This window comes from Alosa pseudoharengus, unplaced genomic scaffold, assembly GCF_046254945.1.
Source record: "Alosa pseudoharengus isolate Yale_2024_CS ecotype anadromous, Long Island Sound unplaced genomic scaffold, YU_APseudo_1.1 YU_APseudo_1.1_scf_16, whole genome shotgun sequence".
NCBI classification, from domain to species: Eukaryota; Metazoa; Chordata; class Actinopteri; order Clupeiformes; family Clupeidae; genus Alosa; species Alosa pseudoharengus.
Genome location: NW_027468630.1, coordinates 19,213,550 through 19,239,078, shown reverse-complemented (window position 1 = coordinate 19,239,078; position 25,529 = coordinate 19,213,550). Strand labels below are relative to the sequence as shown.

The 25,529-nt window shown below is 42.5% G+C and overlaps 1 protein-coding gene across 1 annotated transcript; it reads right to left on the bottom strand.

The window, feature by feature from the left end:
* Window positions 1–400: 400 nt before the first annotated feature.
* sh3gl3a (SH3-domain GRB2-like 3a) lies at window positions 401–23,399 on the bottom strand. The gene is made up of 11 exons (XM_076287343.1): window positions 23,191–23,399; window positions 9,859–9,927; window positions 9,515–9,587; window positions 9,116–9,259; window positions 8,407–8,540; window positions 5,736–5,894; window positions 4,429–4,532; window positions 4,175–4,299; window positions 3,932–3,964; window positions 3,390–3,458; window positions 401–2,477 (listed from the first exon to the last, which is right to left on the bottom strand). Exons 1-11 carry the CDS (start codon window positions 23,233–23,235, stop codon window positions 2,272–2,274), a joined length of 1,161 nt encoding a protein of 386 aa, XP_076143458.1. The 5' UTR covers window positions 23,236–23,399; the 3' UTR covers window positions 401–2,271.
* Window positions 23,400–25,529: the final 2,130 nt, after the last annotated feature.

The window sequence follows — 25,529 nt, the reverse complement described above, 5'->3', positions numbered from 1 at the left end:
AATACTAACACTGAAATGGATTTTAAACAGCTCTAAGTGAAATGTTTTTTTTTCTGTAGCACTGGGTGAGTCTTAAACAAGTCCTTTGGATGGATTTAAAAGGTTTTGTGGAGCATTAGAACACTGGTTTTAGTGAAAGTTGACTGTGATTCTTGTTTTTGTACAAGTGAACAATTGCTGCTATTCAAGTTTTATAGTAGAAATGTAGCTATTTTTGTGTGAAGTGATTGGAAATTTCTGCCATATTTAACAGAAACTTGATAACTTTAAGATGGTCTTTAATCTTCATTTATTTATGCAATATATGTAATAATATATTAATTTACAACACCTATAAAACACTTTATATAAATTATGCTACAGAAAAGACAAGAAAAAGACAAAGGATCTCATGCACAGCTTCCGTTGCAAGTTTGTATTGGTTTGGAAAGGCGTGCTGTGTAGAGTGGTCAAGGCAGAGGGTCGGGTGGGGGAAAAGCTGGAGGAATTACAGTGTCAAAACAAGACAGCGGTCAGTAGTGTGGGCAAACCGTATGCTTTCAAACAGTGATAGGGGTTCTGGACGTACACACGCATGTACGCTCCAGCACTGAGTTCTCAATATGAAGACCCTCCGTGAAAGGGAATCTCCGGGTTCTCTCCGGTTCTCTCCTGGGTTCTATCATTTTTCCATCGTCTCGTGGTTAATTTAGATAGATAGGAGTGGGTAGTTACACAGGATATGGCTCAAAGCAACAACAAAAAAGGAGGAACATACATCTAAATATTACAGGTGTCTTTTTGAGGGGTTTTTTAACCCAGAGGAAAGTCCTCTCCCTTTTTTTTTTTCAGTTCTTCAGCATTAAGACTTGAAGGCAGGATATCAAGGTCACAAAAATAGCTTTGTTCGTTATCAAAATCACATAAAAAGGGATACACACCCTCATCTTTAACATTACTAAACTGTGAATTGTCCAGCAAAATCAAGTCAAAACAAAAACAAACAAAAAAAAAGACAAAAGAACAAAAATGACAGTGACCGACGATAATGACTAACTTGTTGTGACTGGTGACACAGAAGGGGTGTGTGAACACACTGACACACGATCCATTTTCAATATAAACAAGTACAAACATTTCCTTTGTACATCCTGACATACATAGTTCGCATGGCATTCTCTATATATGGCATCACCCTGAAACATAACCGAGCTAGCAATTTAAACATTTATGTATGGTAACATGAAGAAAGCACAACTGTACAGTACATTCCATACTAAGTGGAATGGGTACAGTATTGTCAGTTAAATTTGATTGATCAAGCGCTGTAACCAAGGAGTTTTTTACTGCCTCCATTCACAGAGCAAGCACAGGACTGAGACTGAAGACATAGCACAAAGTAGATATTGTTGTTCTTGTAGCTTCCTTCAATCTAATATACTTGGGCAGACAGCACAACGCCAGGCCTATAGTACAAAAGAAGGAAAGAGTCCATGACATTCTATATTCATTCATCAGAGATGGTATCACAGCGGTGACGATATAAAAATGGTATCTCCTAAGCGGCGATGAAGCGCAACCCTTGATGGGAAGAGGGAGAAAAACAGGCTGGAAATGGAGCAAACTGTGCACATCGAGGGGAGGAGATTCTAAAGCTTTAGTGCAATACAAACACCATTGAAAAAAGCACTTGAACGGTAAGTGTAATACAGTCTTTCTCTTTTTTACCCTACCTGACACAAAGCTTGTGGCACTTACTATGATATATTCTGCATCACAATAAGTAATACCATGTAAACAGACAGGACTTGATAGGAGGACATTCATTGAGTTGCAGTTCAGAAAACTCACAGTTTAAAAATGTGTTTTTTTCATCAAACACTTAAGACCACGGCAGGCAGGTACAAGTAAGTTCCACATTTGAGCAGAAATATACAGAGACAGCCTAAGAACATACCAACCCAATAAAATGCACCACATGTTAAAAAGAAAGAAAAAAAGAAAAGAAAAAGAGCTTCAGAGAAAGAATGAATACACAGTTTTTACTGCATACCACAAACAGAAATGCTGTAGATCTAAAGCTGATACAAAAACAAAACAAAAACGTACAAAATAAATAGACATGAGGAAGAAACGGGACACCTCTTTAAAAATGTCTGTGGTGGAGTAGCAAGGCATTCGCTGAGCGGGGCCAAACATAAAATCAGGTAAGTCAGTGTCTACACAGAGTGAGGGGGTTCAGTGACCCCCCAGTGTTGGACTGCTGGACAGAGGGCCGCGGCCAGGTGTCTCTCACTGGGGCAGCGGCACTAGGACATCCACGTAGTTGATGGGGAAGAAGCCCGACTCGCCGTTGATCATGCCCTCGTACCAGTTCTCGTCGATCTGGTTGGTGAGGATGATGAGGTCGCCCTCCTTGAAACCCAGCTCACCTTCGTTCTCCGGCTCGAAGTCGTAGAGGGAGCGACAACAGGGCTGGTCCATGTGCACTTCGGTGTCTGGGGGGCAGGACACAATGGCTTTAACACGGCAGGCTCAAATACACAGCACCATCACACGCACTGACAAGACCAAGACACTGAAGGGACCAGTGAGTTGGACAGCACTCCCTGAATGCATAGTTGGGATACTGCTCTAACAGCTGTTTCAGTGAACCAGGCCTCTCTGTGCCATCAGCCTATTAAAGGCAGCTGTGTCAAACACAACTGAACTGACTGAAATCATCAGAAATTAAAGTGATCTAAGAGCTCCAGAGAGAGAGAACTGGACCAGAGATCCTTCATGTCTAACATTCTTACTTTACAAACATTTCTTTTTGACAAATACTAATCAAGAGAATTGAGTGCAGATATCACTAAAATAACTGTTGTGTACTGTATATAAATATGTACTCTATATACTGACTGATTCCATACTTCGACGCAATTGGATAAAACTACGACCAATGTTTACTGACTGATTCCTTACTTCGACGATTGGTGCAGCTCGGTTTTATAGGCATAGGTAATGAGCATCATTACTCATTGCCAGAGTAACTCACTGAGCAAATTCAAATTGTGCTCTCGCGTGAACTCTGGATTTCCAGGGTAAGCTACCAATGCTCTGAGCTAAAACAAAACTAGCCTGGGAGTGCCCCAGGCTCTGTAATAACGGATCCTATATGAGAGAAGAAACACAGAAAACGAAACCAGTTATGACTAGATCTGCCTTCCAAGAACGTGTGCGAGCGACTCAACATCGTAGCATGTATGCAGGAGGAGGAGGGACTTTACAGAGGACACTTGAAAGTGTATCACTGTTTGAATGGCGGGTTTGAAAATGATGGCATCACAGACTACACTTTCTTGATAAACAGACATGAACATCAGTGAGGTGGGCGGAGGAAATCAGATGGATGGGTGGATACTCACAGGTGCCGTTTGGACTCTCAGACCATGACTGAGGCATGGGGGTGAACTGCTCGACTGGATAAGAATGAGCTGGATGACAACACAAGACACAGACACAGTGGGACACAGACACAGACGCACCGACAGACAGATGTGTGGTTTTCAGACACCAAACACCACAGTTAAACACATTGGGCCCTGAGTGTGTGTGTTAATACAAGGGCAGCCAGGGTGTTATGCCAAAAAGTATCTTAAACTGGTATAGGTGTTTAACCTTTGGATGGATCTTCATAGGCCTACAGTACGTTACTGTCAAATCTGTGGTTTTGTCTAACCATGACCACTAGATGGCAGTACAGACAAAATGTTCAGAAAGGGCAACAGGATAGTTATGATCAAGCCAGGCTTGTTGTGTAACCATCCAGAATCTTTAAAACACACTAATTAGAAACATGAACATATAAGAGTATTTAGATTTTCATGTTTCGAATACATCAGAGTTCAAGGAGTTTAAATGACAATTTGTCAAAATTTGTGAAATGTTGAAATGTTATGACACCTACTGTTGCCATTTAAACTGTGGTTGGTCTGGTGATCTGTAGGGGACAATGGACTGATTACACAGATATATAAAATAGGCCTCACTGGAGAACAATACTAATAAGTAAACAAAAAAAATCAAACGCACAAATACAAATTCCATACCACACAGATTCCACAAAACAACCAAGGTATGCAAAGTCAATGTATGAAACAAATGGCAGTTTGCTTGAGTAAAATACCTGACTCGGGGTGGGCAAGCCTACCTGTTGACTTTACTGATGAGCTGTACGATAAACCATTGTGCTGTGTGCTGTTGATGGACTCCAGACTGCTCATGATGGACTTTGGCTTGAATTCTTTCTTGGGCCGGCTACTAGCTGTGGTTATCCTGTCAGGATTCAACAGAGATCAACCCAGTTTAACTCAGATAAGCCAAAACAGTGCAAATATTTATTTGTTCATCATGGTATGTGCCCTGTGGCCTTCTAGATAACAGATACAGACTTTCAAAGCTTACCTGCTTTGGATTTTACTATTGAGCTCCTCAAGGATTTCTAAAGACAAGCGGTGATATTCCAGAGCTGCCTCAACCAAGGCTGATAACTGGCTCACCTGTTCCACCTTCAAACATCAATAATGGACAAACATCAACAACAAGGAATCAGGCTAACCAGTACTACAAGGGCCATCAACGACAAATAATGTAATTCTACAGATCACCCACTACTCCATCTATTAAATTTGGTTCATTTCCTTGAAATGCGTCACTCTTTGATGTCTTAGGCGTGTGACTCATTCTGTGTTGGCTATCTTCCAGAGCAGAGCCGCCTCTGTTTGGTCTCAGGCTGATGAATCACCCGAGCCCCACTCTACCAGCCCCAAGTATAGCTATCGAGGTATTTGTGTCACGACACCAACGGACATCAATAAGATAGCATCTTTGAGGAGTCTAGTCTATTTTTTCTCAAGGTGCATCAATGATCAGAACTTATGAAGATACAAGAATGGCTTGTCAACCTCTTGTGAGAGCTGAATAAAATTTTGGTATCATACAGTTGAAGAGAAATTATGAAAACATCACAAGAAGTGAAATCTTTATCAGCGACACCCTTTTCCTGTATACTGTAAAGTTATGTTCATACTGCAGGCATATTAAGATTTGTTTCTCAAATCGCATCTTTCTAGACGACTGCCCACACTGTTCGTTTTTGTGAATGAATCTGATTTGAGTGTCCCATGAGTGGGTTGCTGTGGTAACAAAGTAGGCTTCAGTACTTTGAAACTTTGAAATTCTATTCAAGCGGCCGGAGTGTTCACAGACTGATAAGCATAGGCAGAAATCTGACTTGAACTGTATCTCAAACCACCTCCAAATGTAGTTTGAATCAGATTTAGAAAAAATCATGGTCAAAAATTCACGATCTGTGTTTTTTTTTGTTTTTTTTTGCTGTTCAGATTATCAAAACCAACCTACATACCATCTGGACATGCTCAAAATCAGATTTAGGCTGCAGCCTGAACATACCCAGTGTGTAATTGGCTCATTCATTCATTCATTCCCTCACTCTCCACCTCAAGCAGGTGTGTGGTGAGCGTTCTGGCGCATGGGAGCCCTGTATCACCCAGGTGGGTTAGAAAGGTTCCCCCTTCACTGTTAAGCACTTTGGGTGCCTTGATAAAGCGCTGTATAAATGCACATTGTTGTTGTTGTTATTGTTGTTGTTGAAGTGTCAGATTTTTTCCATGCTGGTAACTCTTCCATAACTGGGATCTTAAGTGAAAGCTACCACTGAAGCCAGTCAGGACTGAGGTTGCTGAACTCACGTCATTCTCCAGGAAGTTGAACATGCTCCTCTCAGCCAGCTCTTTGGACTCCTCAAACTTTTCCACTGCCTGCCTGACCTCCTCATCAGGGATTTTGCCCTGCCTCTTCTTCTTGTAGTCAAAGTCTAACCGTCGGCCCTCCAGCTTCTTCAGATGATGCTGTGGAGAAAGCAGGACTGGGGTTAGATAAGACAGTGCCATGTGGTAAGAGACAGAAGTAGGGACATAGATGCAAAAAGATCTCTAATAGACAACAATTGGGCATCTGTTTTAAGCCGTGAAGGTATTGCATGGCGATGGCCATTGGCCATTATTGATACTCTTCGACATTACAATGGAAACATGCATTCTTACTATACCAACATTAGGTGTAATCAATGTTCTTAATATCTAAACAAAGAAAAGATGGGAGGGAAAATATCAATATGTTGTCTCTTTAGAAATCCTATATCTTTAGAAGGTTTCAGGCGTTAACTCTGTGACCTGTGCTAATACAAGAATATGTGTGTTTTAGTTCATGTATGGCCGGCGGAAACTTTCCACAGATCATATGATGTGAAAGAATGCCTTAGTAAAGGGAACACAGCGAAGAACAGATTGTTATGAAAATAGAACACAACACAGAATGTTCTTTTCATCCACTCTTCACAACAAGCTAGACAGGAACCAAGTGACACTTCACACCTTCCCATATGTGACCCTGCAAGGTGAAACCAGTCGCTTTGGTAAAATTTACAAAATTAAGTTATTGTGCTCAATTGAACGGTCATTAACTAAGCTTTCCAACGATATGTGTATCGAGGGTATTGCAAAAAATATCGCTAAGATAACCGCATCCAAAGTTGGCATGGTTCTCCTTTCACGATACGCCAGAAGAGGAGAAAATCACCTTTTTAAGTAAATTGTCACGTGCGATAGTGTGAGGACACATCTATTATTAGCCTTACGGTAGAGTGACTTTGAAGCGGATGACTGACTATGTCTACTTTCAACAACCGAGTGAGTGTCCTTTTCTGCCCCCTAGTTAATACCTGGGACGGTCATAAGGTGTCACTATAGAATATAATTAATGTATTTCGGGAGAAGTAAGGGGAGAGGAAGGAAGTGGTTCTGTGTACACAGATTGTCTACAGGCCTACTTTTAAAATGCGCTACGTCAATGGAAAACTTCTCCTGGTCCGTAAAATGATGCCAGGATATTTGTAAAAGTTCGTGCTTTTGACCGTTCGTGCCCTAAAAGGCAAGTCTTTCACATTCATATTCGGTTACATCTGCCAAGAACGATAGAGAGCTGACACATTGAGTAACGAGTAATGAGTCAATTTTAGCTCTACGGTAAAACCTTATAGCGGCGTGGACAAAGGGAATGACTGCTAATGTGTTGAATCTTCACCTTAATAAAGTCAGGGTTTAACAGTCAAAACGTATGTTTATCCGTGAAATTTGTTCACAATATAAAAGTGTAGACTGTATACTGTTAAATTATGCGAAAACACGAAATTCAACATTTTAACTCAGACATTTGTTTATCGTGGATTTTCTCAAAATAACACTGTGCGCAAAACGACTGGTTTCGCCTTGCAGGGTCAGATATGAAGGTTCTGTGCAAGACCAGATCGGACTGGTTTAAGCATTGCAAGACGTTGAAGATGGCTAAGGCCGAAACGCATCCGTCTGTGACTGCTTTCAGTTAATTAAATTCAAGATACACAGCTTGAGAGTCATTCCTTTTTACACACCCAAAACCTACATATGAATTGTTTTGGAGTTGAGCGCACACACTTTTCCCGCTTGAGCATTGTGAAACACAGGTTTGTCCCAAAACCAATGTGAGCATAATTATAATGATTGTATGCACATTAATATAATGAAATGTACTGAACTTGCTGTATAATTGACTGATCATCCTGACTACTTTGGATTTGGTTGCAGGAACTTAGATTAGTTAGGTCCCCGAAGCTGTGAACAAAATTCTCTGCATCAGTTTTCATTTAGAACATGGTCTGCTTGTTTTATTTAAAGACCATTAGTAATAATTATGAGTTTTATGAAAATGTCTAACACAGGTGAATAATATAAACTAGAAAAGCATTTCCTGAAGGAAATACAGTGCATGAAAATGCAAAAATATGATGAGTTCATATGGTTAAATTATTTGCTTGGTAGATAAGGTTTACTATAGTTGGAATGACTGAACAGTTAAATAGGTTGATAATTGAAATAGTTAAATTAAATAGGCAGATAGTTGATGATAACTAACAGTTGGAATGGCTCCAATGTTTGCTAGCAGTTATGCTAACTATGTTAACAAAGATAATAATGTTAACCAAGTAACTATGCTAACTAGCATGCTAACAATGTTAAAATGTTAACTATGCTAACCATATGACTTAGCTAACCTAGCTAATCATTTTTATTAGTTATGATAACTATGCTAATTAGCATGCTAACATGCTAATTATGCTAACCATATGTGTGTGTGTGTGTGTGTGTGATTTTGCTAGGAGCAGTGGTTTAATGGCCACTACAAAATTCTTTTGATATTCTAAATAAAGCTACTGAAACAGAAACAATAGAAATGTTCCAAGGACATTTTCAGAACAAGAAAAGGTTACCTTGGCACGTACACAGTAACATAACTTTGAGGTAAACAGTCATGAGTTCAGCTCACCCCAATCTCTTTCAGGTCTTTGTCCTGCAGTGTCTGTAGTGGGTCAATGAAATTCTGCTTCACGTTGATGTCCAAGGAGTCCTTCACCTCAGCCATCTGTTTCATCGCCTCACCTATGTCCAGCAACGCATAGCCTGCAGGGAGAGAGAGGGACAGAGAGAGAGAGGGAGGGAGAGACAAACAGACAGAGAAAAAGAGAGGGAGAGTGGGGGATGGAGGAAAGGATAGAGGGAGAGGCAGAGGGAAAGAGGGACAGGCAAAGAGAGGAGAGAGGGAGAGAGAGAGGAGAGAAACACTCAGCTCCACAACAGTTTTCACAGCCCATCTCCCTGCTGAGATAGTCAGACCCAACGTGAGGTCAGCTCAGCACTGAGGGTCACCCTGGCCAATAGGAGCTCAGGTGAGGCATATCAGTGACCATCTGACACATTACAATAATGCAATTCTGAAATCCACATGGATTATACATATACAGTATATATAGTCAATGCTCTAGTTTTCTGTGACTTAAATGTTCTGGATTCAAAAGTTTCACGCATGAGGAGTGTGTGGGATAGGGAAGTGTTAGTGTGTGTGTGTGTGTATGTGCGTGTGTGTGAGTGTGGTTAAAACCATTCCAGCAGACACTGATTCTCTGCCCAGTGCGTGCTCTGCTGTGATTTTCAGCGCCGTGTGACACGGTGCGGACATGTGGAGGATGAAACCGTACCGAACGCCGACTCATCCCCCAACTCGCGGCCGTATCTCAGCATGCAGTCCCCCAACAGCCCCTCTGGCTGCGGGTAGCCTGTGGTCTTCACCTGCCCCCGGATCTTCGACACAGTGTTGAGCATGCCAAGCTTGGCCCTGGAAGCTGAGAGTACACACGGCACAAAGTCAAGCCCATTATCTTCCACCCTGGATGCACTGCTGTCAGCTTGGCTCTCTCTCAAACCGGCATTCTACAGAGCATCAGGCTCAACTATGGCCGGGTGAAGGGATGACTATGACTATGCACGGCAATATGAGGCATGTTTCCTTTTCTCATTCTAACACAAGAGCGTTAAATCAGTCAACTCGTCTTTACAATTATAAACCAATTTCACTGCCGCTCGGCTGAGCATCATACCTGGGTTGGGTTGGAGGTATTCTGTGGTTTTGGACAACAGCTCAAAAACGGATTTGTTCGTGACGTCAATTTTCTATATTTATATATTAAAAAGAAAAAAGATAAAAAAAGAGGACAATAAGGCAAAGGCAAGGTGAAAAAAAAGTCATGAATGAATCACACTTGTCTATTTTTGCATCTCTGACACACTTTCCTTCCACATCTCTCCAACAAAAGTGGGCAATGGAGGACAATGAGGTCAGTGTAAGACACGGCTGCCCTTGAGTAGACGTGAGAGGCTCAAGTTACTGATGGTGGGGGGGGGGGGGGGGGTGGGGGTGGGGGGATGCATTAGGACTGCTCACCCTCTCCATCTCCATGAAGTCCTCATCCAGCTTCGTTCCCTCTGCACCACTTATCTTCTCACTTAAAAGCTGCAGACAGAGACAGAGACGCACACAAGGACAAACAATAAGATATAATTGGAGAGGAGAAAACAATAAGGTACATAGGTAGGCATGTCTGAGGAAAGACACAGCGAGTTTGTGTATCACAAAGTGGGAGCGATGCCGTGAAATAATCCAGAAAAGTGAATTGAGAGCTAGATAGAGGAAGAGATACAGATAGGGAAAGGGTGTGGGTGTGTGTGTGTGTGTGTGTGTCCACTGCAGGAGAGAAGGATTAGGTTCCAGGGCTGCATGGGTGCTAATGGAGGGATGTCACTGGTGTGTGTGTGTGTGTGTGTGTGTGTGTGTGTGTGTGTGTGTGTGTGTGTGAATTAGCTAAACCTTGTTAGCTGGTTACCAGCAACAAGGACAAGTTCTGTAATCACTGCGCGCGTGTGTGTGTGTGCACTATTATTCACTCTCCTGCTCAAACAAAATGTGTGCGTTCCAATTAGTATGAAAATAAACACACAGGCGAATAAACACATACAGGCGGATTCTCTCTACTCGTAGCTAAGTAGCCTGACCATACGCACAGTGTGTATGGCCAGACACCTGTAGGTGCCACTGTGTGTGTGTGTGTGTGTGTGTGTGTGTGTGTGTGTGTGCGCGTGTGCGACTGCAGGGGGGAAGCAGTGTGAGGGTTTAGTTTACAGGACTGCATGGGTGCTGATGGAGGTGGATCTCACAGGTGTGTCCTGCTGCCTCCAGCCTCCCCATCACCACCATAGACATATATGACTCATATAGATCAGTGATAGCCACCCCTATAGCGTCCCTGAGGACACCTGCCACTGCCTGAAAACACAACACTAACCACCAGCCACCCGTTAGTGTTACACCCAGAGCACATGCCACCACAAGACAAAATCCTAACGGATGATTCACACCTTTCAGACAGAACAAGAAAGAAAGTCTGTTTGTGCTCTCTCACTCTTACTCACACACTCGCTCAATCACGGCTTCTTACACAGGCAGGCCCAACGAGCGTTTGACACAGAGACCATAACTCAGAGGCCTGTGGAGCTAAGCTGATTAAAATACTGTGCATAACTGACCTAACCAGGCTAGACTCTTGGGCCAAACCCACACAGTGATGAAGCACAGCTGAGATGGGGCCACGGCTCCCTCACATATGAACTCCGTGGTCCCACAAATTCAGTTATACAGGCTGGAGAAGCACAAAGGCTTACAGTCTTCAGCTAGAAACATCCAGAACAATCAGAAAACTTAAAAGCGCAAGTCCTTCAAAGAGATGTCAGTGAGCCAAAGGCTTTATTTACATCTTTACAGAGAAAACCAAACAATGTTGCATGCGGTCATCCATGTAATCAAACAGTGCTTTATCAGAGAGGAGAGTTACAGGGTCATTCCACGTCAATTCAACCAGGGCCCATGCACTTAGGTCTCAAAACATTCTGAAAAAAATACCAGGTGTACCTATGTTACCCAGGAGACACTGTAAAATTACTTTTATTTAAGATCAATACTTTCCAAGATACAGCCAGTTTTACGGGGGGAGGAGGTGTCGATTTTGTTTGGCCTCTTTTTTTTGTCAATTTTACAGCGTGTCTCCTGGGTAACATAGGTACACCTGGTAATTTTTTCAGAATTTTTTGAGACCTAAGTGCGTGGGCCCTGGTTGAATTGACGTGGAATGACCCTACAGAAAACAGACAGTGTTGTAAGGGGGCCTGTCAGCTGTTGAAACACCAACTTGTTAACGTTACATCATTTTATCACCCGGAGAGAAGAAATACTCTTTTCTGATTGGCTGGCGGGTGGCCTTTAATTCTGAATAACAGGACACCGTTCCATATCAATGCTTATGAATGGTAACTAGAACAACCATAGTAGGACGACGGTTGCAGCGCTCCTGAATCTTTTGGTTGCAGGCTTCCCAACAATGGCATCAACTGTAAACTGCGCCGGGATTAGTGTGTGCTTCACCTCGCTGTGTGTTCACTGTGTGCTGAGTGTGTTTCACTAATTCATGGATTGGGATAAATGCAGAGACCAAATTTCCCTCAAGGGATCAAAAGAGTATATACTTACTTATACTTAAAACCTTGATAACCGGGGTAATATAATACTACGATTCATGAGAACCGTCAGAATCCTCTGCATTGTCTACAAGGCCACTTTACGGAGGCCATACTGTTACAATAGTCTTCAACCAACAGCACAGTGCCAGGGAGCGCTTCCAGGTCCCTACTTAAACAGTGCTGACTACAGGTGAAGAGAGCTGTGGACAACTGCACGTCCATGACCTCTTCCTACCGCTGGGATTCAAAATGCAGAGAGAAACAGAAGCCCTCTGCATGAGAGGCACATCTAATGGGATCTATCCACTAACACACACACACACACACACACACACACACACACGTCAAGCCAGTGAATGCAGCAGTGGAGCCATGAGTGCAGAAGAACATCAGTGTTGCCTGACAGACAGACTAAAGTGTGAGAGAAATGGCTTCCTGCTACTTGAACTTGCTACCCTACTAGCAGTCGTGACGGTGCTGGTTCCCGCATGAACTCTACTCCAGGCACTGTGTTCCGCCTTTAGATTGGCACAGACATAGTTTACAGTGCCATGAGACGAGAAATTAATGAGAAAAAAGTAATTGAAGACACCGCTGTTGTAGGAGGCACAGACATTAGCCAGGAAGTTGTGTCATAATGGCTTGCAAAGTAAAAGTAAGGAATTGAAAGTAGACTCTGCAGTCACGATGTCAGGCAAGACTCACACGCAGGTCTCCAAGGCCATTAGCCCCTCTGAGATTCTGAGAAAAAGGAACCCAGAACGGAGGTCAAATCGGAGAGGCGAATCGGTGATGTGACGGCAGCACTGCATCAATCACACAGGAAACTCTCAAAGAACAAATCCCCCGACCCACTAAACCACCTGGCAATTAGTGAGGACAGAAAACAGCAGGAGGCTTGGTCGACAAATAAATAAATATATAAATAAAGCTAAATATAGCTGGTACAGTAAGTGATAATCAATTCTGCCGGATACTAAAAGGTAGGTCCAATTAGTAGTCAGACAAGACAGGAAGGAGCATTCTGGTACATGTAAATTTGATGTGACTGCATTTCCAATCAGGCAGTAAGAGCACAGACACCATGATCCATGTATCTGTTCATGATCGTGATTTCTGATTGGTCCAGGTCCAGACGGGTGGAGTGACTGTGACAAAAAAAAAAATTCTGTGAAAATGCATGGATTCAGTTGCTTCCGTAGCAGCAACTGGAATCCATGCATTTTCACTGAATTATTTTTTAAATCTGATCCCTTATCATACCTGTTCGTTTGTACTCGTCGCTCGACTTATCATGACTAAATTGAAGATGGCGTCGAACGGTAAAATTCCTTAAGGTACTGTCTGTATAAATCGTCTTTTAAATAAACTACCAGTGCTTTTTCAAAGTTCTCTATGTCTCGTTTGAAATGTCAAGGCCCTCGGAAGTCTACCAATGAAGTATGGAGCTACTTTGAGCATCGTAAATGGTATAAAACAGTGATTTATTTGCATGGCTAGGCCGATGCCCGAGGCACCACAACGAAACACTGTGTTGGTAGCATTGGCTAACTAGCGCCAGATTTCTGAGTGCAGGGGACAAGCCGAGGTGAGCTATGAGACATACATTCACACTCGGTATCATGTTTCAACACACTTTAGGTCAAAATCACACCGGAATTATCCTTTAAGTGGTCCTTGGTCTGAAAAAGTATGAGAAACACTGTGTTAGCCTTTAGCTAAAGAGAAGGTATCGCAGGCAGAACTACCTGAATAAGCAGAGCGTGCTGCAGTGGCCCTTTCCTCCCACTCATCTTCACCAACGCAAATGGCAGCACCACAAACTACACTACACCCTACAGCAAACTCTGTGTGAAAATGTGTCTCCTCTGATGTGTGCTTAAAAACACATTTCAATGTGAGACCATGCTTTTGTCTTGAGCAATTGCCAGAGCTTAACCCTTGATCTCGATTTCCCAGACCTGAGGAGGTGTACTTTCCGTGCTGGGGATGTTCCTGATGTCATTCCATGTTATTGTTGACCTTTGTCAATGGCCTCCATTTCCTGCATAATTAGATTTTTCTTCTCTCTGATGCAATATTGTGAAGGATATAATTACTGTCTACTCTTCAGAGTGCAATAGGACTGTGTTTCAGTGACCTAGCCATCAACAGTCTACTTGTACAGCTTCCGTTTAACCTGCAATTTCACAAGAAAAGAAGAGCATAGCTACAATGATTGGAGCAGGAAATGAATTTTCACACAGAAGAGAGAGAAAAAAACCCCCACAAAACCATGAAGCCTAAAAGTTTGAGTCAAGGGAGCTTGTTGAACAAAATAAAAAGATGACCTTTTGGTAAGAAAAGTAACTGAGGGAGCGGGAACTAGGCTATTCAAACTAACATTTGACATTTCTTTATATATACCGGTATTTGCTTTGTCTAAAATAAGTCCCTTCTATAAGCCCCAACCTCTGTGGATAGGTTTTTGCCAAGGACAAACAGTCCTCCAGGCTACGTCCTTCGAACAAAAGAATCCTTTTAGCATAGCCTACATGACAGAGATGCAACAAATCTTTCTATCACAGGGTCGTTGCAATGCTTACACTGAATCACCAGCACTACAATAAATACCCTTACTGGAAAAATTATGGAATTAAAAAACATCCAGTCTATAGCCTATTCTCCACAGGAATTTGTCATATTTATCACTTGACATAAATAGCCTGACACAGAATCTAGACAGTAAACAGAGACATATTGTAAAGGCAGCATGCCAGACTCCAAGCAATGTAGAAGCTCATCAGAGTTTGCCTGTGGCACACACAAATCTGTGATCTGAAATCTCTACTCCATCCCTGTAGTATCAGTTTTCGGGCACTGAACGCAAAACCGACCAACTAGGTCAGAATAAATTTAGCCCACATAGAGACAGAGAGAAAGTGTGTGTGTGAGAGAGAGAGAGAGAAAGAGAAAGAGAGAGAGAGAGAGAGGGTGATCCTAATATGGTGATATTCCTCGAGAAGCATGAGGACAAGAAAGACACTGACAGGAGGACTCTGTGCTGATTGTCTAAGAACACGGTGCTCAGAGAACAGTCAGGGAGCCAAAGAAAAGCTGATTACCTCCATCATAAGGGGTTTCAGTCTAGAGCAAATGGAACGTATTGGCCTCTGATAGGCACGGTCCCGCATCTAGGAGACCAAGGCCTGTTGGTGATGGGGGGGGGGGGGGGGGGGCTTGGCACGGTCTAGCAACGAGGATTGCCATCTCGAGAGCAGCACAGCTGCGCTCCCTGCAATCTCTGGCCGCTGCTTAAGTCCAGGAACTCATTTACAGCTGTCCACAGACACACAGAAACAGTGAGACCCTCCATGGTCACTGTGGCCTATCATCTCCTGCCATCATCCTCCTCAAGAGGCTATAACACCAGGGCCAAAGACCGCTATTAGGCCTCCTCATCTTGGCAAATTGCTCACACAGAAGAGGAAAAAGAAGACACAAGAACACGAAGAAGAAGACATTCAGAGGTCTTGTAAAGCTGAGAACTGAGGCCCAGACAATGCAGTTGCCCCTGGGTTGAGTTACGACCACGACAATCAGACACCATGTTCTTTCCTCAAAACAGCTTCCTGGATGCAGTGAACAATGTGTTAGAGGGGCCTGGCAGGTTATGAAAGAGGTACTTTGTAGCAGAAGAAACACCAACCCTTTCCTCTCCTGAGAGCTCAGACAATACGGAAAAGCAATAAAAGAGACACATCCCTCTCACGAAACATGCACCGTTCCTTCATCTTCAGGACAAGCACAGACGTGTGTGTAGTACTGTACTCGGTCACAACTTAGACGGTTCAATGTCTCAGGCAGCTGGTTTCATCACTACGTGGCTCATCCGACTGATATAAGAGACTGGAGAGAACTGCAAAAACCTGTGGACTTCGAGGAAGATGTAAACCATCGAAATGTTACGTCTTTTTTGCTGCACTATACTGCATTATTTTTCATTACTGCATAAAAATAAATATAAATATAAGGAACACCCACATCTGTGTGATCCGATGACTCCTCCCTTTCTTTACATGATCAGTCCTCTCCTGTGAAGCACCGGATCGGTAATCAGAAGTGCGGTGGAATTACCTTTTTTACTTGATAACAAAATCCAAACGTTTGGATTACAAAGATGGTTGGTAGGCTAAATCAGTGAGAAAAATATGAATTCAATAAATTAATAACACAAAACATATCATACAATTTAACTGTTGGCCAAACACAACAATCAGAAGCCTACTACTGTGTATGATGTTACAATACATTACATTTAGCGGACCCTTTGTCAGCTATATTACAAGGGATTACATTGTCCACGGAGCAACGTGGGGTTAAGTGCTTTGCTCAAGGGCACAACGGTGGAAGCCAGGAATTGAACCGACAACTTTCAGGCTACTGCACGCCAAACCAGCTCCTTAACCACTACACTACCACCGCCCCGACAATGCAGCAATCAATGTTAGTCACTTCATTTATCATTTTTACTCTACTCTTATTAGGATAATTCTGGAATTCCCTGAAAGAGCTTTTGGTTGACGTTCCGTGTTGGACTTAAACTCCCATTCAGCATGCACTTGTTTCTTCCCAGGTTGCCCCTCAACCTAACTAAACCCCTTCCCAGCACAGTGAGTGAGTCAGCAGCCACTACTCATACTCCCACTTACACAAACCAGCAGGAGGAAACGCCATCAGTGCACTGCAATGAGTTCCGGGCACCCTGAGAGCAGGCAAGAGCCTTTAGCCCATAACAACAGCGTTGTGGTAAGGTGACGAGGAAAAGGAGACTAGGCCTAATAGTACTACAAAAAGTGGCATCTATGGCCTGGAGATACCATCACTGGATGTCAGGGGAATTACATTCTTGGCTGTTTCATTGTTTCACAGACCAAAAAGGTCTAAATCGTGTAAAATTGTTGTGGTAAATGTTGTACTGTGATGTGTTAACTGTCCAGCACTGCAGCTCTCAGAAGTACGGACTTCAATCTCCCTCCCTTCTGCAACAGCTCCACTGGTCCACACGCCCACCAAACAACCACAGGAAATGTCAATAATACCTCATGCATTGAGAAAGAAAGGCTTAATTTGAGGAAACACGTACGGTTTGCACAAAGAAAGACATACAGACAGAGGAAAGGCTGAGAGGAAATCTGGACCGGACGTCACACGCAAGAGCCAAGGAGGGAGCACAATCTCTTGGTTCTCCAGTTCAACGGCACAGGATTTCAAAACAATCCGAGGCAAAGATATCAACAGGTCACGTCTTGAGAAATTTCATGACTTTGGAATGAAAACAAACTCGATCTGAGGAGCATCGTAACAAAACAAGTGTGTGGTCTGAACTGTTAGAGCTAGTGGCAAACAAAGTAGCACTGGAGAAGACAATTGAGACTGAGGTCGGGGCCTACCCCTGGGAAGTCTTTCTGGCCTCCTGTTGGATGTGGGGCTGGGCCTGGGCGTCCGTGGCCGATAAGAGCTTGTGTATTATCCCACCCCGCCCCTGCTTGGGGAAATGGAGCACACATTTCTGCACAGCTTCCTGAGAGACCCTCTCGCACCACACAGCTGCTGCGGCAAGCATCCTGCCGCCAGCGGCTCCCCGCCACACTGGCCTGTTCACAGGGACGAGCCTCAGCTGGGCTGGGCTCAGGGTTGGGACAACGACCGCCCTCCACCCTGCCCAACTCAAGTCCCGTTCTGCACCATGGATGTCTCTGTGAGGCTCGAAATGCCCTGGAGTCTTTAGCAGTGCCATGACATTTTCATCAGCGGTCGACAGGGCAAAATAAATACTCGGCTACTGATCGATGGCTTCTGGTTCATATTTGTCCGTTAGGACAGAGATTGGTGGTGCTCGGTTTCAAAAACAACTGAGTGGCCCTTTGAACAACAGGAGCAGGCTTGAAGATGCATTAAACCACCACCAGCTGATTTGTTTTTATTGCATGGATTGGACCCAGACATTTACCCTGAAGCATTAAATCTGCCTTGCAGGAGACAGACAATGTCTATGTCTACCCCTTCTGAAAACAACACTATGCAGCGGCTGCACAAGGAGTTAGCATTCCATGCATTTCTGTCACAAATAAACTAAATACCAGAGTCCGGCTTGGAGTGAGAGTGAGGAGTAAAGCCATTACGTCTGAGGGGAGTGAGCGAGAACACTCCGTTAAGAGGGTAATAAACACGGATGGCTCTGTTAAGAGTGAGGTTCTTCTGAGGGGAACAGGTCCTTTGCATCAATTTGGCAGAATCAATACGGAACGAGCCAGATGACTGTCTGAATAGCTGCGTAAATAAGGCCTCTGGCATGCAGCTCAGCCCTCTGTTTAGACACAAAGCTGTATCTCCTCTCAGTGAGAGGATTTAGCAGGGCTGTACATTAATTTTTTTTGTTCATAGCACTGGTTCTACTGAGGTTGATAGTTTTCTAGCACAATCCACAAAATCTCTAGCAACAGTATGTTGTCACAAACACCTCATCTCATTTTAAATGAGGGGTTATTGGTGCTAAGATGGTAAATCATACATAGCACAGATTGATTTTTTGTAGCTACATAGATGTAGCACTGCCCACCCATTTAGCCTTACCCACATGGAGCCCACAGGGGGAGTAAGGGGAGCTGTCGGTGTTGCGTTGATGAACACAAGCCATTCAAGCCTGCACTGCACTACACAGAGTGAGCAAGTCATAAGACCAAGGAGCTTTAGCGGTGACAGCCATGTCGACCCCTTTCAAACACTGCTGCTGAACTGCAAAGCGTAACACACACACCCACAAAGGTAGGCTACAGGATGTTAACAAGCAGCCGGAGGTCTGCAGAGGGGTTAGAGATAACGTGAATGAAGGGTTTTCAACAATTTCCCACAGTATATTTACATGCTAGTGGAGGGATTGACAGATGGGCATGCTGCAACAGCAACCCCGTCTGGTGTTTTCTCTATCAAAAGCACCAAAAACATGGAGGGAAACAGCCGAGTTAGCCTACATAGTGTTATTATTGTTCATTAACAGCAGTCAGGCTCCTGGGAGTAGTTGGTGCTTTGCTGTGGTGACAAATCTCAGGCAGAAAGCATGCGACTGCTGAAATGTTTATGAGCTGTGTGACCGCGCCTTATGAACCCCTTATGAATCCTTAGCACATCATCATCCATATTTCATACAGCTACTTTCTATAGCTCAGTTCCATCCTCATGAAATGGCAAATCTCTACAAATCCTCTTCAACTTCCTGCCCTCCATTACTATAGCATCCATAGCCACAGAGAAGCTGGAAGCTTATATTATTTCTACTGGTTGTTACTTGGTTAAACTAAAGGGGGCTTAATGAATGGTTTGTGAACAGGAAACATGACAACAGCAGTAACTTACGGAAATTAAAGTAAACTTCAGATCACATTGGAGAAAGAATGGGATTACTCTGCATTATTAGTGACACTGTGGAATCTGGGATTATTCCGAGGTCTATTCTAAAATAACATGAGCCAAATCCCTCTGCTGGGCAGTGAATCATCATGTGATCTTTCCCAGAGCTGCATTCCCATGGTGCACCACACCTCTGTGCAGGGGCCCTGCTGAAGGCGTCCTCCAAGAACAAAATCATCCATAACCTCTGACAGGAAACACCAGCAACAGTTTCACAAACCATAACAAGCTTCCTAAGAAGGCAGAGACAAGCCAAGTCATTGCACTTGGTTGTAGTAAACTCAACATTTAAAACTAATTCAGTCTTTTCAAGCATGATTTTGGTTGTGGTAGACCATGATAAATGGTCGCCAATTCTGTACAGACTATGAAAGAAAGTTTTCAGATATCCCAGATCCGTGTGATTTCTGAGTGATCACTGGTAGCATAGTGTTTTAATGCACTGAAGGTGTTTTGTTAACAAAGTTGTGTCAAGCTAACATTTGTCTAGGTGAACTAAAGGAGTGCAAAATATTCAAGTGAAAACTCAGGGAGGAATTTAAACAAAAATTTAACTGCCACATTGTGTTGACACCAAAACAGTCATCATTCACAGCCTACACGCTCTCGGTAACTATGTAAACCTTGTTGAAAGTTTTGAACTTTGTACTGTCAACAGAACTGAAACACTAACATGAAACTGGCCCATGGGATTGCTAAACTAATTATCCATGTGTCCTGATAGGCCTATGTGGAGTTGTGCATGCAGAGCCACAATACTTTGACACTGTGTGGTGATGTGGCAGGTGAGTAATCAATCATGGGAGATGTGACCGATGCACGTGACATCGGCGATGACGTGAGGGCTCCGGCTAATAACAAACCATCACCACAGGCTTCCAGATCTCTGTGTTTATTCAGCTGTGGCCGTCCAAGAGTCACTCCCTGTCCATCCTCCATTGAAAAACAATGGAAATTATGCTTACTCACAACTCACCTTACCTCACCTCACAGCAAATGATTGTTTAGTGCAGTGTTTCTTAACTGGTGGGTCGGGACCCAAAAGTGGGTGACAGAACCGTTCCGGGTGGGTCGCGGAGCTTGTGGTTAAAAAATCAATTTAAAAAATAAAAAAAATCGCCCATTTAAAATGCTAACTCCGATCCAATATTGGACTTTTATTTTGATAGACTTTATTTGTATGCCAGTCATTGCCATGGACATAGACAATGTTTATGTGACAGGTCATGTTAGACATAATTTTAGCGGTAAAGCAGCTATGGCCCTGAATATTTCACTTAAATTGAGACAAAATGGGACAGAAACCTAAGTGTGCAGTGTTCACTGAATTGCTGGCATGAGAGAAAGTGCCACATGGAAACAAAGCACCCGTGACAAAGACAAACCTGTCGAGTACTTTGAAAGGGGACATCAGGAGTTGAAGACTTCACAAATGTAATGCCAAACATCAGCATGTTCCAAACAAGTAGGCCTACATGCCAGGCACTTCACGTGTCTTTCCATGTAGCTCACCATATCCGTTAGTTTGATCGCTAAAAAAAACATACTCTTATATTTGAGAAAACACTGATAGATAGATGACATCTTGTACTAGGCTACAATTGTCAGAATAGAGAAATACCTGCAATGTTGTTTTTCTCAAATTGGAAGGACTATCAGATAAGACATTTATCAAACTAAAATGTTTTTGCGTGGAACACACATGGCAAAATAGCTTTGATAGAAAAACATGTTTACAGTAGCCTACAGTAAAAATGTTAAATTGTTGAACTCTGCTAGATACTTCAGGTGATACACAACAGGGATCAGATTTTCTTCCTAGTGGCCCTTAGGGTCTGAACATCTGAAACTGGCCATTGGTACTGTACATTTCTACTGGCCCCAAAGTCATTTTTACATAACACTGCTATTTTTCTACATTGTATTTTACCCCCTCTTTCTGAAAGTAGCTTCACATACTTAACTTCAACAAGTTAGCATCAAATGTAACTGAAATGACTCATGACGTTGATGGGCAGAAAAACTGATACTGTTCCAACTGACCTACAAACTTGCCTATTTACTTGCCCCTGGCCTGTGGGCCAGTGCTTGTGCTTAACCGTGATACACAGCAATGTAATGTGTGTACCATATCAACGCAACCCAAAGCAGCAAGTCTAGGCCTACATCCTGAAAAAACACAACATGGTGGCATTTCTTAAACAATGGAGTCATTTCAACAGACAGAACAATGACACATTAGCTCTTGCATAGTATTCCCCAGCTTTAAATGTCAATTGGTGAGAGGAAAGAAAACATATCACTACAAAGTGCAAGCCAATTGTCTTTACCACAATTCTAGCATCAAGCTTTTTGGGAAAGACATTTTGTTCCTAACTTTGCAAACAGGAGAATCCTCCAAGCACATAAATTGCAGTGAAATGCCAGGGGTTCACATGATGGCATGTTGGGCAGGTTTCCCATTGCTGTAACTTGTTCAGACAGGCTCCAGCAGCTTAAATAGCTGTACAGAGCAGTTTCAAAACTAAGTGTGAACTAAAGCATTAATTAAGGGGATAGACAACACTATCAAGGTTCAGATAATCAGCAATAATAAAGGCCACATTGCACATCCTTCTGACAAACATCCACTGTATTTGATTCTCAAAGATAGCTTAAGATGGCCAATGTGATTATGCATCGGTCTTGGGTGTGAAATTCTAAGCTTACCAGTATTCACTTGGCAATGCAATTAAGGTCGTAGTTCTATACATTAAGTTCACAGTTTACCTGCCAACGACACTCCCAATCAAGACTGCACTTATTCGATATCTGATCATTGAAACATCACCTCTGTGTTCAACACACTGTCACTAACGTTATTTGTTAGGGGCTCATATCTTCGAATGTGCCAATCAAGTTACAGAGTGAATAAAGCTAGGTCTATAACGTTATATTTAATCTAAGTTTGAAACACTTGGTGCTTAGACAAAATGCTGATATGTGCGATTGTCCTTGTCACTTAGCTGGTTAACTTTTCACTGAAGATCGAATGTATTCTTTGCTTTCACGACACAATGTTTACATTTTAGCAACCTAGTGTCAACATCCCCCTAACGGATTATCAACACTAAAATGCAGTCATTGTAACGTTACCGTGGGTAACTCTCGAAGACCTGCTGTTACTGCTCCATCTGAGCGTCTCTCGCACTAACATTAACGTTATCATAGTGCACTTGTTACCAACGAGTCAAAATCGGATGATAATTTCATTGTTAATCGTGGTTAGCCATGCCTTAGCGTTACTTTACGATGTGTAAGTTAACGTAAAGTTAACTAGCTAGCTGGCTAATTCGTTGATAGGCTATAATGTGAAGTAACGTTAACGTCAAAAGACAGTTATCGTTAGCTCCTTTCTCTAATGCCATTGCTTACAAAGGCGTAGCTTCTAGAGGTAATAGCTGAAATATATGCTGCGACTTAGACGAAACATCATATGTTACCTTTTGAAGAAACTGTATTTTAAACAAGTAATTATGTATTATTTTCAATTTCAACGCCACTCTAACTGGTTGGCTAATTTCACATGCTGCATTCCTCAAGCAACCGCTGGAGTGAGCAATGCAACGGTAACGTTATCAGACTTGGGGGGCTGTGAAATGGCTGGGATTGTTGAAGTAAACAATAGGCTGAGATTTTCAGTTAGAGGGTGTAAGATCGCAATATAATATCATAATAGTGCAAAGACTTCACGAAAGAAATTGGGGCGTCTCCTTACCTGACTCGCTTTATGAAACTGCTTCTTAAATCCGGCCACCGACATCCTCAAAATGTTCAAAAACACCACAGAGAAAAGCCGGGGAGGATAATGAATGTAGCCTACACTGAAAGTCAGGTGGACAGTAGCACTAGAACTATAGCGCTGAAATATTACGAAGGTGGTTTTGTTACAGCTGCTAATCACAATCCATATACTTGCGTATTTGCTTTGAGTGACCACTCAGTAGACGAACACAGACAGTTTTTTTCTAAAATGAAAGATGTGGTTGGATCTAAAAGCTGATTGGTTGAGAGCGATTTTTATGCAAATTACGTTGAGCGGAGGAAGCCCACGCACGTCCTCAACATCGCATATATTTGGTAGGCCTACTGATGAACCTTCTAATCTATGTCATTACGATGGATGCACTTGCCACTTGTGGAGGCTATATCTATTAAGTTAGGTGGTTTAGAGTAGGCCTAGCCTATTTCTCTCTCTCTCTCTCTCTCTATGTGTGTTTGTGAGAGAGGAGAGACGAAGAAAATCAGAGAATAAGTGTAGCCTACGGGATCTCTGCTTATAACTTCAATTTGAATGCCTATGCCTATGCAGCTTGAAAGAGATGCGTTGAGTTTGGCTAAACTATTTGTGAATCAGAGGTTCACTGTTTTCATACTAACGCACTGCCCTCTCGTGGCAAAACATGTGTGACACGTGCTAACTGGCGTGAGCCTAAATTCAGACTAAGCGTCTTTTTCTCAGCTGCCGGCGTCCGTTTTACATTATAACCCTATGGAGTAGACTGTGTTTTCAAAAAAGTCTTCGGCTTCTTTTAAAACGCGACTGCAACCGTCTTTTTCTGCAGCTCAGGAGTTGAGAAATGTTCAACTTCTAGCGGAAAACCATAGGGGAAAACGCCATACGTCATGCTGTATTTTTTTACGGATGGACAATCACAGGCAGATTACCGAGACCTGTGGTTTCCCATGACAACCAAGTAAAAAATGGAGAAGGTGACAGAACACTGGTCGAGAGACTCGTTTTATGAGCATAGGGAATTGTTTGACATGACTTCACAACTTTACCATAACATACCAAAAGCAATAGCCAACGTGAGTTTTCTCTTCCGCGACATTTGGTACCCACACGTAACGTTAGTCACTTTGTCTATCGCAAAAAGACGCTTCCGGCTGCTTTTTGGAACAAGAACGCTGGCAGATTTTTTTTTTTCAAACTGAAAAAGCGGTCTGCATAACTTCTTTTGTCAGAAAAAGACGCTAAATCTGAACGTAGGCTACCCATAGTGTATAAAATAGGATGCAGGATATTCTACATTACAGTTTTTTTAACTGTTTACACACAAAATCTTTGCACATCACACAATCTTTGAAACATGTCACTCAAACATATAACCCCATACCAAATCTGCAAAACCACTAATTCTCAGCTCAGATACTAAAAAAATACTAATTCTCAGCCTTTGACTCAGTTTTCAATATCATGAAACACTTTTTTGCAAAGCACCTAACACACAAAGATCTACCAAAAAAGTAACTTGATTTCCTTTTTCAAACACAACCTATCAAAATGCCACACTTATTCACAAGTGCTTCACTCTCCCTCCTCACATAAACACTCATTACTTTACTGAACACCATCCAATCATTGCTTTAGTATAGGCCTATAAATAGATATAGCCCACAAACACACACACAATAATTTCTGCCAGTTTCTGTCCAAATAGGCCTACATGGGGGTTGTTGTATTTTGCTTTGTTTTTTTTTTTGTCTTGTGTGCTGTAAAGTAGGCCTACTGTATTAATAACAGCTTATTATTGGGAAAAATCTATATTTTTGGTTTCAATACTGCTTACATGTTTACTCTGTATTTCAACTTCTCTCTGTAGATGTCTGACTTTCACTAAATGCATAAGCCCATGAAAGATAGAAAAGCTATAGGTTTTGAGCAGCAGTGCGTAGCTTGTGACCAGGGATGTAGTAAGAGGTGGGTAAACTATGAATTCTTTGATCATGGAGATGTGGACTGCGCCATGCAGTAACATATTTTTAAAAAGAACACTCAGAACATGTTTGATGATTGTGGAGGTTATTGTCCAATGTTTCTAACAATACCGGTATTAAATGGTTCATAGAGTGTTGATGAGTGTACATATTGTGAATGTGGATAATACAGTATGATGTTTGAATGTTAAAAGTTGCAATTGGTGAATAAACTCTCTTGAGAGTTGGATAAACTCTTTTTCTGAAATTTTAGAGGTGGATGAACTGCGTTTACTTGCGTTTAGCCTCCACTACATCCCTGCCTGTGACGTATCCAAAATGTCATATTAAGTGTTT

Excerpts from the sequence above, each read along its gene's own strand:
- sh3gl3a (XM_076287343.1), bottom strand. The coding sequence starts at position 23,235 with ATGTCGGTGGCCGGATTTAAGAAGCAGTTTCATAAAGCGAGTCAG. Across the intron at positions 9,588-9,858 it reads ACTTCATGGAGATGGAGAGG|AAAATTGACGTCACGAACAA; the intron begins GTGAGCAGTCCT and ends ATATAAATATAG. Across the intron at positions 3,965-4,174 it reads CTCATCAGTAAAGTCAACAG|ATCACCAGACCAACCACAGT; the intron begins GTAGGCTTGCCC and ends TGTCCCCTACAG.